At 38.1% G+C, this 12,934-nt stretch overlaps 1 protein-coding gene across 3 annotated transcripts in view; it reads right to left on the bottom strand.

Annotated features, from left to right (window-relative positions):
- Positions 1–12,934, bottom strand: part of ctnnd2a (catenin (cadherin-associated protein), delta 2a) — a 249,321-nt gene that overhangs the window by 129,261 nt on the left and 107,126 nt on the right. For all 3 annotated transcript variants that reach the window (XM_026179361.2, XM_026179364.2, XM_026179362.2), the window contains exons 4-6: positions 6,865–6,899; positions 6,022–6,126; positions 2,262–2,434 (exon numbers count right to left, since the gene is read on the bottom strand). In XM_026179361.2, the coding sequence (XP_026035146.1) occupies positions 2,262–2,434; positions 6,022–6,126; positions 6,865–6,899 (313 nt within the window). The remainder of the gene's footprint in view (positions 1–2,261; positions 2,435–6,021; positions 6,127–6,864; positions 6,900–12,934) is intronic.

The raw sequence follows: 12,934 nt of genomic DNA, 5'->3' as shown, positions 1-12,934 counted from the left end.
TTAAAGAATATTGAATTCTAACACTGTAGTTGATGTATGTGATCTAAATATTTTGTACCTCTAAAGCTTTCCAAGGATGAATTACTAAAAGTACTGTAGAGGTCCTTTGTGTTAGTTTAGCAGATTATGAAATCTTGAATGACTTAAAGCTTATGAGACGAAGGGAAGAGCTTCTGTTAATGGTGGCTAATAGACTGTGTTCAACACTACAGATGTGCTACAATGATCAAGACACAAAGTGAGGCCTGAAAAGTGTAGGAATGAGTAAATAAATCAATGGGTGAATAAATAATGAGTAAAAGATGAATTGTTGGCTGAGGTAACAAACAGATAGAAAGCCTGACACACACTGCGAGGGAGAGCACTTTCTCGATCTCACTCCGTGTCATCTTGCAGTGCTGCTCTTTCTCTCCTCCAGTAAAACATTGGGATGTTTGAGGTGCCATGTATCCATGAATTATTAAAATCTGGCCTCTCAGGGTTATAAATATCCTACAAAAAGAGCAGCAACATGCTAGACCTTTTACTTTCTCTCCCTCCTTCAGATAGTCACCATGCATCCACGTAAAGGAATGCAGCCCCCGCGTGCACACACACATACCCAAGCGCACACGAATGGAAGAAGATCAACAAAAACATACATGTACTACCCATGCATGCAAGCTGCACCTGCCTATCTAGCAGCACTGGCATGCATAAAGCTATTCATGAGCAGCAAGCTCTGTTGACAGCACTAGCCCCATTACACTGACAAGCCAAAAACATCAGAGGGGAGGATACACACACAGAGAGATACACACTCGCTCACATGGACAGAGATGGTGAGCAGAGAGGACAGGGAAGGAAGATGAGAGGAGGGGAAAAGAGGACAAGGAACACTGTAGAAAGAGTAAACATTCCTTTTTCCTAATCTGTCCATCCATCTATATCCCAGCCTATCAGTGTTTCTCTCTGTCTTTTCCTCCTGTTTCTTATTTATTAAGGCAAGGCATCTAAGCTTTATCTGAAACTAGCTTTGGTGTGACTGCAGGGGATGTGAATAAATATATTTACAAAAAACACTTCCTACATCATTTTCTTTCAAAAGACACATGAACATAAAATAACAAACCACAGAAATGCACGTGCAAACTGACAGAGGAGAAAGCAGATACCAATTTACCTTTAGTACAAAATTCTGCCCAAAGACTCAGAAACATACCAAAAGCCATTCACGACAAAGTACGACTATTGTCAAATAATTATCTAGTTTAAAACGATTCATTTAAACTATTTGATCTCATTTTGTATTCATAATTATCTGTCATAAATGGAAGATTTATACCAGACGCTGGCTGCTTCACTGATTAAGCAGATCAGTGGGTTTCTGTTTCATACAACATGTGTGTGTGTGTGTGTGTGTGTGTGTGTGTGTTTGCAGTAATACTTAATACTGATATGTTAAGAATATGGAAATTCAAAATAATTGGCAGCTGCAGGCTAGAAAGTAATTTGATAGATTTTCTCTCTATCAGCACACTGCTGTGGTTAATGTCTTTGTATCCATGTAGCTTTATTTTAAGTCTTTATAAACAAGACACTTGCAGAGATTTCTCTGTGTGTATTTAATTGTACCCCAATTTGGGTCTGTGAGCATCTCATAACCTGTTTTCTTCTAAACAACTTGCCTATGTCTATCATCACCTTCACACTAGAGACAAAATGCAATGGGCAGCTTGAAAAGGCAGAACTGGACTAAAGCACTTCAGCGGGGCTAATGAAATAGGATTCTGTACAAATATGCACTTCTACCCTGATCAAATAGACTCAGTTATGGTGTCAAACAAATTCACATTTGCTAAGAGCACTGAGAGCCAGAGTTACATGTAGCTGGATAAGCGCTATGCAACACAGTGCCTAAAAAAAGCCAGTAGAGGAAAATGAAGGGCAATGTTCGCAGAGTCTCTGAAAGAAAAAATCAGAGCGACAAGAAATCCGAAGACCAGCATCTCTCAACACTATAAGTACTTACAAGTTTGCATAAGCAAATGGTTTTAATGCAGCTTTACTAATAAACTGAGGAAAACGCACTTCAAATTAGTCACCGTCCGAGCCAAAATCCATACTAAAATGTTGTGACCACCAGCCTCCTAGACAAATGGAAAGTTTCTCACAACACACATTGTGGTTTGCACAGATAGCCAGTGACAGAATTGCTCTCGGTTTTGTTCTCATGAACACTTATACGCTCAATATTCTCTTTGTTCGGAAGTATTTCCCACCTGGTTGTAGCTGTGCACAGCTCCTCCAACTTGCCCGCTGCGCTGAGGAGTTGCTGCAGAGATGCTGTCGCTTAGGGCGAGGGTCTGGTTGCTATGGTAGCTGGCAGAGTACTGGAGCGAAGCCTCCGGGGTGGAGTTGAGCTGCAAGGAACTCTGGGAAAGAAGAGCCGGTCCTACCAATTGAGACAGAGGTGGCGTATGGTTGTATAGAAAGGGGGTTGAGTTGAGTTTGTGACAGAGCAAGTGAGAGCGTGAGAGAGACAGATTAAGAGTGAGTAAGAGAGGGGGTGTGAAATAGGGAAAAGAGAGAGAGAGAGAGCAAGCAGCAATTTAGAGCAGATAGTGCAGCAGTGCAGCACTCCGTGAGTTGGAGATAGCATACATAATTTATTAGCAGAGGAAGACCGAAACAGAGGAACAGAAAGAACTGGAGGAGAAGGAGGAGGAGCAGGGAGATAGAGAGGATGAGAAGAGGAGGAGGAGGGCTGAAAAGAAAAAAGTTGTAATAGACAGAACACCTTGTTGGCTTAAAAAAAACTTTACTCAAGGCGGACCATGATGGTCTGGTCTGGAATTAATTAGAAACATTATTTTATTTTTCCAGTAGTTAGCTGAGCTTTGAAAAACAATGAAATTTGGCTTCAAACACCTAAAATGCCAAACCATCTTCCAAAGGGTTAGAACAAAAGACTATGTCGACCACAATGACTTTTGTTACACGCACACAAATTCACCGTCTGCTTCAGAGCATCACTACTTCAACCACCTGATGAAGTCGCTGCTGTGTCATCAGATAATAATCCCTTCTCTTTGATTCCGATGCTGTGCACATAAAGCTGATATTGATCCAAGCTAAGAACATCATAAGACAGTTTTTTAGATGGACTATCTTCTTAAATGTCTATGAAATGATGTGGTGAACCAAAAGCAGTGGTTACAAGCCACAAGCCAGTCGGCGGTGAGTGCGTAGTAATGTAGGTTTTCCATATATGTGTTTACGTGTGCTCTATTAAGAAGTAATTAGTTTCCTCACATTTTCATGATATGGCAAATAAATAATTCATAACATGTATGTTGCCACTGTAGGTTAGAGATGCCAGACATTGCTTAGTTGCTGCTTAGTTGATCTGCATCTGTGCCCGAGCTGGTAGAGGTAATATTTAACAAATTTTTTAATGCAAATAAATATCCAGTATGCACACTAATACTGTATCTTAGTGTATATAAACATATCCAATCTTTTAAAAAAAAAAAAAAAAAAACAGCCCCATTGAACCAGCATATACATATTATCAAATCATCCCATCAAAATATAGAAGTAAGTAAAGATTCTGATGAACAGGGTTAAAGAATGTGGAGATTTCTTTCTGTTTCTCTCTCCCAATTTCAAAAGTTGAACCATCATGGATATGTCCTAATAAAGCCTACAATAAGTGTTTTCCCCTGAGCTTACTGACTCGTTAGTTTCTTTTCTCACTTTAAAGAACAATGGCCCGTTATTATTCTTCTCCTATATCTATTTGCTTGCTCACTCCATCTCTCTTGCTCGCTCTCTTCTCCCTGAATCCTTCCCTCCCTGTGAGCCTCTGTGCTGTGAACCAAGATCAACTCCTCTGCTTCTCGCCTTCACAAAAGACTTGCCTTTTCTCATCTTGATTCATCCCTCGCTTTTTATGAATTATTAAACAGCACTTTGTGTTACGCAGTTTGAGTGGGAGCTCCCAAACTCATCATCCCTCAGCCTTGGTGTTTGTTACATCGTGTGTGTTACGTGACAAAAAAATGCATATGGTTGTTTCTATGTTCAAACATGTGTTGCGAAATTTGTTTTTGCTGGATGGTCAGAAAATAGCAAAGTTGACTGATTATGAAGTAGCTAATAAGGGTTTATTAAGGGCGTGGTATGCTTGCACACATGTGACATTAAATGTGCAAATGCCTAATACGAGTGAGTGTATAGTAGCACATGCATGTGTGAGTAACAGTGGGTAAAATGGAAAACACTGGTTGTAGGGTTCTAAATTCTTTTGTGTCAGTATTGACTCTCGTCTCTGTTTTGATATGGAAATGTAAGTTCGACTCTTCTGATATAAATATTTCAAATGCTCAGTCAAATTATGAGCATCGTATTCTTACTGCAGTCTATGAAATACTCACTCATGCACACCTGACATACACACAAAAGGGTCATTAAAGATTTTAGGAATGCTGGATTTAAAATCGCAATAAAAACCTGAACATTACTTTTTTTTAAAAAAAGAATTAGTGCGTCTGTGTACAGTTACTTATGAGTTGTGTTGCTCTGTGCTGACACTTATGTTCACCGACAAAAAGCCTGTTTAGTAGAACCTTCTGGTGAAGACAGCGACATTTCACTACAGTATGTATTTACTGCTTAGCTATTTGCAGCACTCTTTTTTGGGAAAGAATCACACACACCTATTGAAAGATATCCACAGCCACGTTGTTAAGCTTGTGGTAGAAGCCCATTTGCAAAATGGGAAAAACAGCTGGGTGTGGGACACCCATAACAAGAGTGCTCACAATGAGAGAGCCATCTATTTGGACAGGGACTTGGGCGGTACAAAAACAGTAAGGATCTAATGATCTGGCACGTCTTGTAGCTGTTCGGCATATGCTTAAACAGATAATCCATATCATATTAAAGCAAACCAGCAATTATAGTAAATATACCAAAAATAGCTTATCATGTCCAACTTTTGGTCAGACATGCCTCTTTGTGTGGATGCGCGTGTGTGTGCAAAACATTACATCGTTGTTCCACACTACCTAGCCCACTCTATCAGTTCCAGAAACCACATGCACTGCAAGATGTAACATGTAAGCTGACACACAGAAATTCACTGTGTATCACCCCTCACAGTGTGAGTTCTAAAATGCCATCCATTACTACAATATCAACTATCAAAAAGGTCAGCAGGCAATAAGTGAAATGGGAATGCAGTGTTCCAAAACCAATGACCTGCAAAGAAAATGCCAAGCACATTTAGCATGACCTTATACACGGGCTGCCTCTCAATCATTGTTGGAATTTCTTTATCAGAATCCAAGGTCCACAGGCATTTGGGACAGTTCCTTGTAAAGATTAAGAGAGCAATATGCTGCGTGTGTTCCTTAAATTCACTTAAAACGATTTGCTTTAGAGCAAATAATCAATGAGGATCTCAAAAATCTGGAATAAAGCTCAAGCTGTTTGCTGTGAGCAGAGGTCAGAGCTGTAATCATAGCAAAAATTAAATCTTAACAATAGGATTTGTGGCAATTATTCCACTTATCCAATGGGTGAGGGATAATTTTCCTCCTTTAATAAACAACAGTTAACAAGCATTGGCTACCATTATGCTCACATATTTAAACTAACTACTGCTGCACTCTGTGAAGACTATCGCCACTTTTTAAGCACTGACTGTACAAACCAATTAAATGTGTTGTTTGGAAACAGTAACATGAATTTTGGTTTTGTGGCTTGAAGTGCCTGTTCAAATTTTTAAAAATAAATATGTGTGTAATATGTGGGTAATATGAAAAATTGAACCTGAAATGATATTTTTTATGCATTTTTATACTCTTAGACTGAAATATTTTGTTTGAGTGGCATTTCTGCTAGAGTTGACTCTTGACTATAGCATAAAATAGACTAAAATAAGTATAATTTAAACAGACACCAAATATTTGAAACTATTTCCCCCTCACACACATGCACACATACACACACGATAATAGTGGCAAGTATACTTACGTTCTCCACTGTCTAGTATTCCTGATTCCTGAAGGGAGCGAATGCAGGAATCCACCAACTCCAGACCTGTTGTCAACTCATCCTCAATATCTTTCTGTCCATCAGCTGTGGGAGAGAAAAATGATGAGGGGCACATACAGGCGCAAAGACTGTGAGAAAGAGAGAGGTACGGGAAAGAGAGTATGAGGCAGAGAGATGAGATCTTTCTGGGCAGTAACCCCAATCCTTTCCTCTCACAGTGTGTAAAGCCTTACGCATTGTGACTTGGTTATGAGCCGTGGGACATTTTGATTATATGCTGGTAAAGGGCCCTGATAAGTCTGCCCTGGGAGCTGCCTAGCTGGAAATGAAGTTGCTGTTATAAAAGTGAATTTGATGCACTGGTAAGTATGTGTAAGTGCATTTGGGAATATGTATGTTGTGTGTAGTGAAAATGTTTGATTTTATTTATTTATGTTTTTTAAACATATGGGGTAACACTGTTCTCCCGGGCTAGCTGTGGATTAAAAAGGTGATACATGTTTGCAGGTGTGACTTCACAGATCGTCGGGATCCTGCAATAATCTATTTAGCTATCACAACTACCAAATCTCAATGATTTTGACTATGGCATACATGATTCCTCTAAAAACTAACACACAACAAGTTTCATGCATGTCTGAGACGTTAAAGTCAAAGTCACATTTAATTATATAGCACATTTAAAACAACAACTGCTGACCAAAGTGTTGTACATTTAAAATAATCAAAAGAGATTAAAACAGTAAATGAGGGTGACATAATTTAAGAAAAGAAGCATAAAATGGGAAGAAATAAGGAAAAAATAACGTAATAATGAATTACCTTGAGAGTTCCAGCGAAATTGCTCATCTGAAGAACTGCAAGAGAAAGGATGTGGTTACCACGACGAATAAAAAGTAAAGTTTTAGTTAAGAGTAGATTCTTAAATGGCTTTTTCAATAAATCCTCCATATCACTGTGATGAGTGATGACAAGAAAAAAAAAACATGAGATGAGAAGCGCCACAGGTCACTTTAGCTCAACCTTAGACTCACCGTTCATTTGCACTGAACAGATGTGTCCCATTGTCCTACCCTCTTAGTGTATTTAGTCTGCGTTCCTATGTTTTACCTCTCTTAAGCCAAAATGATACCAGTGTCAGTTCTGTTTCTGTTCCTTTTGAGAAGAAGCTCACGTTTTACCAACTTTTAAAAATGCAACACATAGAGGGAGGAAATTAGAACAGAAAGAGTTTTGGTGGACAAAGTTTATGGGCTGAGAAGTGAATCATCAGCTTTTTCTCTTTTTTTTGGTAAATTTTAGTAGGAGAACAAAAACCAACTCTAGACAGCTTGTGTGTTGATGTCAAATTGTCTTTGTTTCTTCTTTTATTTTTCATCATAGCCTTGTTTGTCTGGAACCTAGCGTTTGCTATTTCTTGTTGGATTTATTTGTGTGTTATGGTTTGATCTCATGTGTACTGAAGCTTTTACTGAAATAATCTACTTTTTAAAACTTATCCTTAAGTCACACTTTGAGTTCTGCATTGATTGGTTCACTCTTTATTTCCAGATGGTGTTTTAGGTAGACATACAATGAAATAATAATTATTGCTATATTTAATTTCAGTTTTTGTGTTTGCTTGTGAAGGCAGAGGGCCACTTCCCCCTGCCTCTACTCACTGTTATTGCTTGCTCAAAGGAAATTGTTGGATTTATATTGGAAGGTATTGCGATGTGAAGTGCTATGAGATGACAGTTGTTGTGAATTGATTGATAAAAACCTAAAATAAAGTTCATGAACACACAAACACACCCACACACAAACATTTGCACATGTACAAACTACAGGCAAGACTTTTTTTCTATACTCCTGATGAATGTCAATGGATGGCTGATTAATGGGAGGCTGAACAGAGGTAAAAACAGAACAGAAGAGCAAAAAAGAAACTTAGAGACGAGTATTGAGCCACCTTCTTTGTGATCAATACAGAATCAGACAGACTAGCTGATAGCTATAGACGCTTCCATCTAACTTCATCTACACGATTAGGCTGGTTTTCGGGGCTTGCTGTCTTCTATTTATACTATTTCATATTCCACGGTGATGAGTTTGTATGCACAAAAGAACAAGAATGGATAAGTGGCAGATTTTAATGGTTATCCACAAACTGGTATTGTCCTAAATAGCAAAGACTCATTGTAATGCTGTAGTTAAAGCAATTTGAAGCACAGCAGCCTATATCCCTGTACTCTAATACATACAATGTGAAAATATAATGGAGCAATACTGGAACACTTCAGAGAATTTGGAGGGGCCTGGGATTCAACAGCCAACCAGAAACTCCATCTTTAATACAAACATACAGGTAGGCATCTTAAATAAAGGTTCGTGAAGAAGAGAAATGTAAACATGTGCTACTTTGTTACTTTTTGAAACCAGCTGGACTTTTAAATACAATCTGGCCAGCTGCTACCCCAGCAGCACCTCAGGAAGGGATGCTGGCAAGACAGCTGGTTCTCAAGCGTGGCGACCATTCAAAAGGTCAGTTTTGGCTTAGACTCAACGGCTGGATGCTTCAGTAGACATTATGACCTACTGTCCTCTCAATTCTGGTGTAAATCTTTGAGTTAGACTCTAAAAAGTTTACTTTTATTTCAGTAATATTTGGAAACAAAATGCTGCAATCAAAGCAACATGCTTTGCAGAAGTAGGTCATAGAAGGGCGTGCACACTGAAAGGTCAGTGGCCATACTGATATTTATGTTCCCCTTGTGATAATAAAAAAATGTGTGATGAAATTCAGAAGTTCACTTAACTTACTGCTCAATAATTCTCCAGCTAACATTTACTTTGAGTTATTTAAGTAAGGTGAAAAAAAGACTTCAGGTCATAGGATTAAATACCTGAGTCAGAAGCAGAGATCATAAAAGTCAAATTATACACGAACGACCGTGCATTTAAAGATATATTAAGAATGATTGCATTTTAAAATAAAATGTAAATCTTATTAATACATTCTATTGAGTTCTATTGTGCTTAGAGCGCTGTGCTTTCATGTGCATCAGTAACATATAACAGAGTAACCACAGCAACACTCAGTTCTCCAGTGGAGTCGGTTGCAGAGAAAGAAAGCAATAGAAAAAGAAAACTAGGCATACGACAGTCAGAGAGACCAGTGAGAGAGATGTATTAAGCATAGCATTATTCCACAACATTGCACCCCCTTGCTTGACATGCCACAACACAACGCCCAGCGATTCACTACGCCACTCTCAGCAGCCACACAGCTTAAATCAACACACAGCATCCTCTGCCCTTCCCAGTGAACTCCAAAGCATGCATGCATGTCACAAGTGCGGTAGCTGAAAAGTGCCGTTTTCACCTAGTGTCAAGATATATGCATCTATGCACCCTACACTATTGTGTGAAATTGAAATATTGAAACTCAAACAACATCTCTGTTGGCAAATCAAAGTTCAAAATCTGAGTATAATCTACTTAATATTGTTCTTTCAAGTGTCCTTTGGAAAGACTGAGGACGATTTGTAAAAAGTGAGATACAAATCTACACTAACAAAATCACGCTATGCATGTTGTAAATGTGTTATGGGACAGGAATCCCACAAACACAATCCCTGATGATGTCTCTAGTCCACGGCTTACATTACTGAACAGCAGCATTACTCTGAAAGAGTTACACTGCCACACAACGTTCTTCACAAATCTTCCAGCTGCCTCCCTTCACAGATAGTAGCACTTAAGAACACTTGTCCATCGTGATAAGGCTGTCAGTGATGATGTATGTATGCATCCTCAGCAAACGCGTTTCTGCATTCACATATTTAACCCCCTAACGCCAAGTTTGTCATATTTGATACATACAGTTTTTGTGTGTTTTTGAGAATTACATGATCAGTGTGATTTTTTTCCACCTGAAAAACCTAAATGAATTGCGCAATATATTATTAAGCAATCAAAAAACCCACATGTAGCAATGATCTACAGCTAAAGCATGCCCCTGTTTAAAATTTTAACACATACACAGTTATTTACATGCATAAACACCAACACACTGATAAAAACAACACCTATACATACACAAGGTGTCAAACTCATACCATCTAGCTTTAGTTGGTATTTAGCTAGAAATGGTGAATGCTGCTAATAATTACTTTCATGTTATGATGGAATAAATGGCAGGGTTGACAAGCTATTTCATTACTGCCAGAGCAGCATCTAATGGACTGTAATGTCCTACCTGATCTTTTCTTGTGCCACAGCAGGATGTAAGCCTAAACACATCCTGCCTTTTTGGAAAATACTGTTTTTACAGGCATAAATCCATATCTCATTATTTTTTGCTTTTCTTAGGGACCCAGGGTGGCCAATTAATGGCTATTTCTAATTATCAAGGACTTGTGAAAAAAAATTGTGGTCTTTTTAGTACAAAGTGGTACTTGGCCTACAACAGCATGCACAGTTGCCCGAAAAATAATTTTACTTTTAAAACTTTATCATAAATAATAAAATTTAAAAAGCTGATTCAGTTTGAGAGTTTTCCCTGTGATCGTCTAATATTATCACAAGAACATCCTATGCCTTAACGTTGGACAGACTGTCAAGGACTGAGAATAATTAAGAAGTCAGAGAAGAACGGACTGATGAATAACAATGAGTCTTTATGACCTGACCTCCATGAAGATATGCAATGAGGTCAGGAGTCAAGGTCAGCTATAGCATGGCTGGAAACTCTGAGGGAATCATCATGCACAAAGTTAGTTGAGGAAGAATAGTGCATAAATTTATTTTTTTTTATTTTTAATCACTTTGTTTTTGAATATTTTTTAAATGTTTCTCACTGAGTGGTGTTTATCAGAGCTGAAATAAATCTGAATGCAGACTCATTCAAGCAAAACAAGGGAGACGATGGTCAATGGAAAACAGCCAAGTCTCGTTAATTTCCTTTTTCTCCCATTATGCTCAAATTCTGATAACAAGCTTGAAATGAGGTTCAGTTATTGGATTTCCCCATAAAACATGTACAGTATATAAGCAGTTATGTATATGAACAAAAACAAAAACTGACATGAGCTAAGCTTGAACGTCTATCTGCCTTTATTTCGAGATTTCGAGATGGATGCTGATTACTGGGTAACAATGTTTTGTTTTACAGGACAAAATTATTAATGCAGTTTACTGGTATCTTGCACATATATATGTATGTGTTAAAGGCACTCTAAATTCCACATGCTCAATCAATGAGAGCAAAATTTTTATTTTGAGAGACAGCTCAAGGACATTCTAATCGTTTGGATGCGGGGCTATTTGGGAACTGCATGTCATTTAAATAATTTGTCAACTTTCAGCATTTTTATTTTCGGAGATTTTTGTTGAAAATCAGTGATTGCTACATCAAGCCTGAAAGAAATGTAACACTAATGCTTATAAACAATCACTGCACACTGCACTTCTCATTAACCACACATTCAAACTAGAAATATAGTGGTTAATGGGTTTTTCTGTTTGCAGTTCACTGTGGGCAGAGTTTACGGTAATACCGGTGTAATTTTGGGCAACGATAGGAAAATGAAACATCGAGATAGAATATGGGTAAAACGCGCATGCGCAGTGCCTAAGTTTACATACGCACATGGCTGCAACGCAGAATGAGAAGAGCGAAAGTGGATTGTTAAATTAAGCGGATGAACCAGAATGGGTTTGTAAAAATTCTGCAATGTCAGTGGTGTGGAACTGGTTTATCTTTCGTCCGTCAGATACACAACAAAGCACTATTTTTGGTAGCGCATGCTAGCGGGCCATCGGTATTACCGTGTGGTTTGGAAAATACGGCACACTTAAAATCAATCCTTTGATTTTTCTGAAAATCGACAGTGCCCCTTATAATCCTGTGTGCCTTATGTATGAATTCTGGTTGTGTTTACTGACCTCGAAACGATTTTATGTCGTACACGGCACTGGAAAATCTGTCAAATGTTTTAGTACGACTTTGCTAAGCTACAAAGCCGCACCGCTTGATGGATTGTCGGAGCATTACGGCTATCATAGCCTCGCAGAGTGATACGTACTGTGCTTCAACATAATATTACCGTATTGTGTGTGTATAACCTCTTTTTAAGTTTTGTGGATATTATACATGGCTATGCTGAGGATATGTCGGCCACCAGAAATGCCTTTTGGTTAAACTGTTAGCAAGGAATTTGCACTGTTACATTTTTTTTTATAACTTTAATGCACATAAAAAACAGCTGCTTGTTTAAGTGAAAATACATTGATGGGTTTTTTTGCACTAATAAAGTTGAGGAGTTGTAAAGTATTTTGTCTAGTGTCAATTATATCGTCAGTTATATCGTTATCGCAAATTTTCAAATGTATATCGTGATAAATATTTTTGGTCATATCGCCCTGCCCTATATATATATATCTACTGTACTATAGCACTAAGTATTCAGAATCAATGGCTACTAAAGGAAGGAGGTGGGAAGAAACAAAATAGAAATATTTTTCACCGTAATACTTGAGTATTTATTATTTTGATGTTTTACTTTTACTCCCTACATTTTAACCCAAATGTCTTCACTTTGTGCTGTTGACACTTTCAAAACAGGCCCATTACTTAAGGATTAACACATTTGAGGGACGTTTTTATTTTCCAGCACTAAACGCCTTCAAACATCAAACCAATCTGAGCCTAAATGGAGGGAACAATAGCACATAACACACTTCTAAACAGATACGGCAATCCTATTGGTCTATCCATCACCTGGGTTTATCACATACAAAGTGATGATAGCGGGAAATATATATAATTTATGCACCAGTTATACACTATATTCAGGAGATAAAGTGGGCCGGAACGATCTGAAACTGCATTTTTGTTGCAGATGTCCGT

This window comes from Astatotilapia calliptera, chromosome 9, assembly GCF_964374335.1.
Source record: "Astatotilapia calliptera chromosome 9, fAstCal68.1, whole genome shotgun sequence".
NCBI lineage: Eukaryota > Metazoa > Chordata > Actinopteri > Cichliformes > Cichlidae > Astatotilapia > Astatotilapia calliptera.
This window is presented reverse-complemented; position numbering and strand designations above follow the sequence as displayed.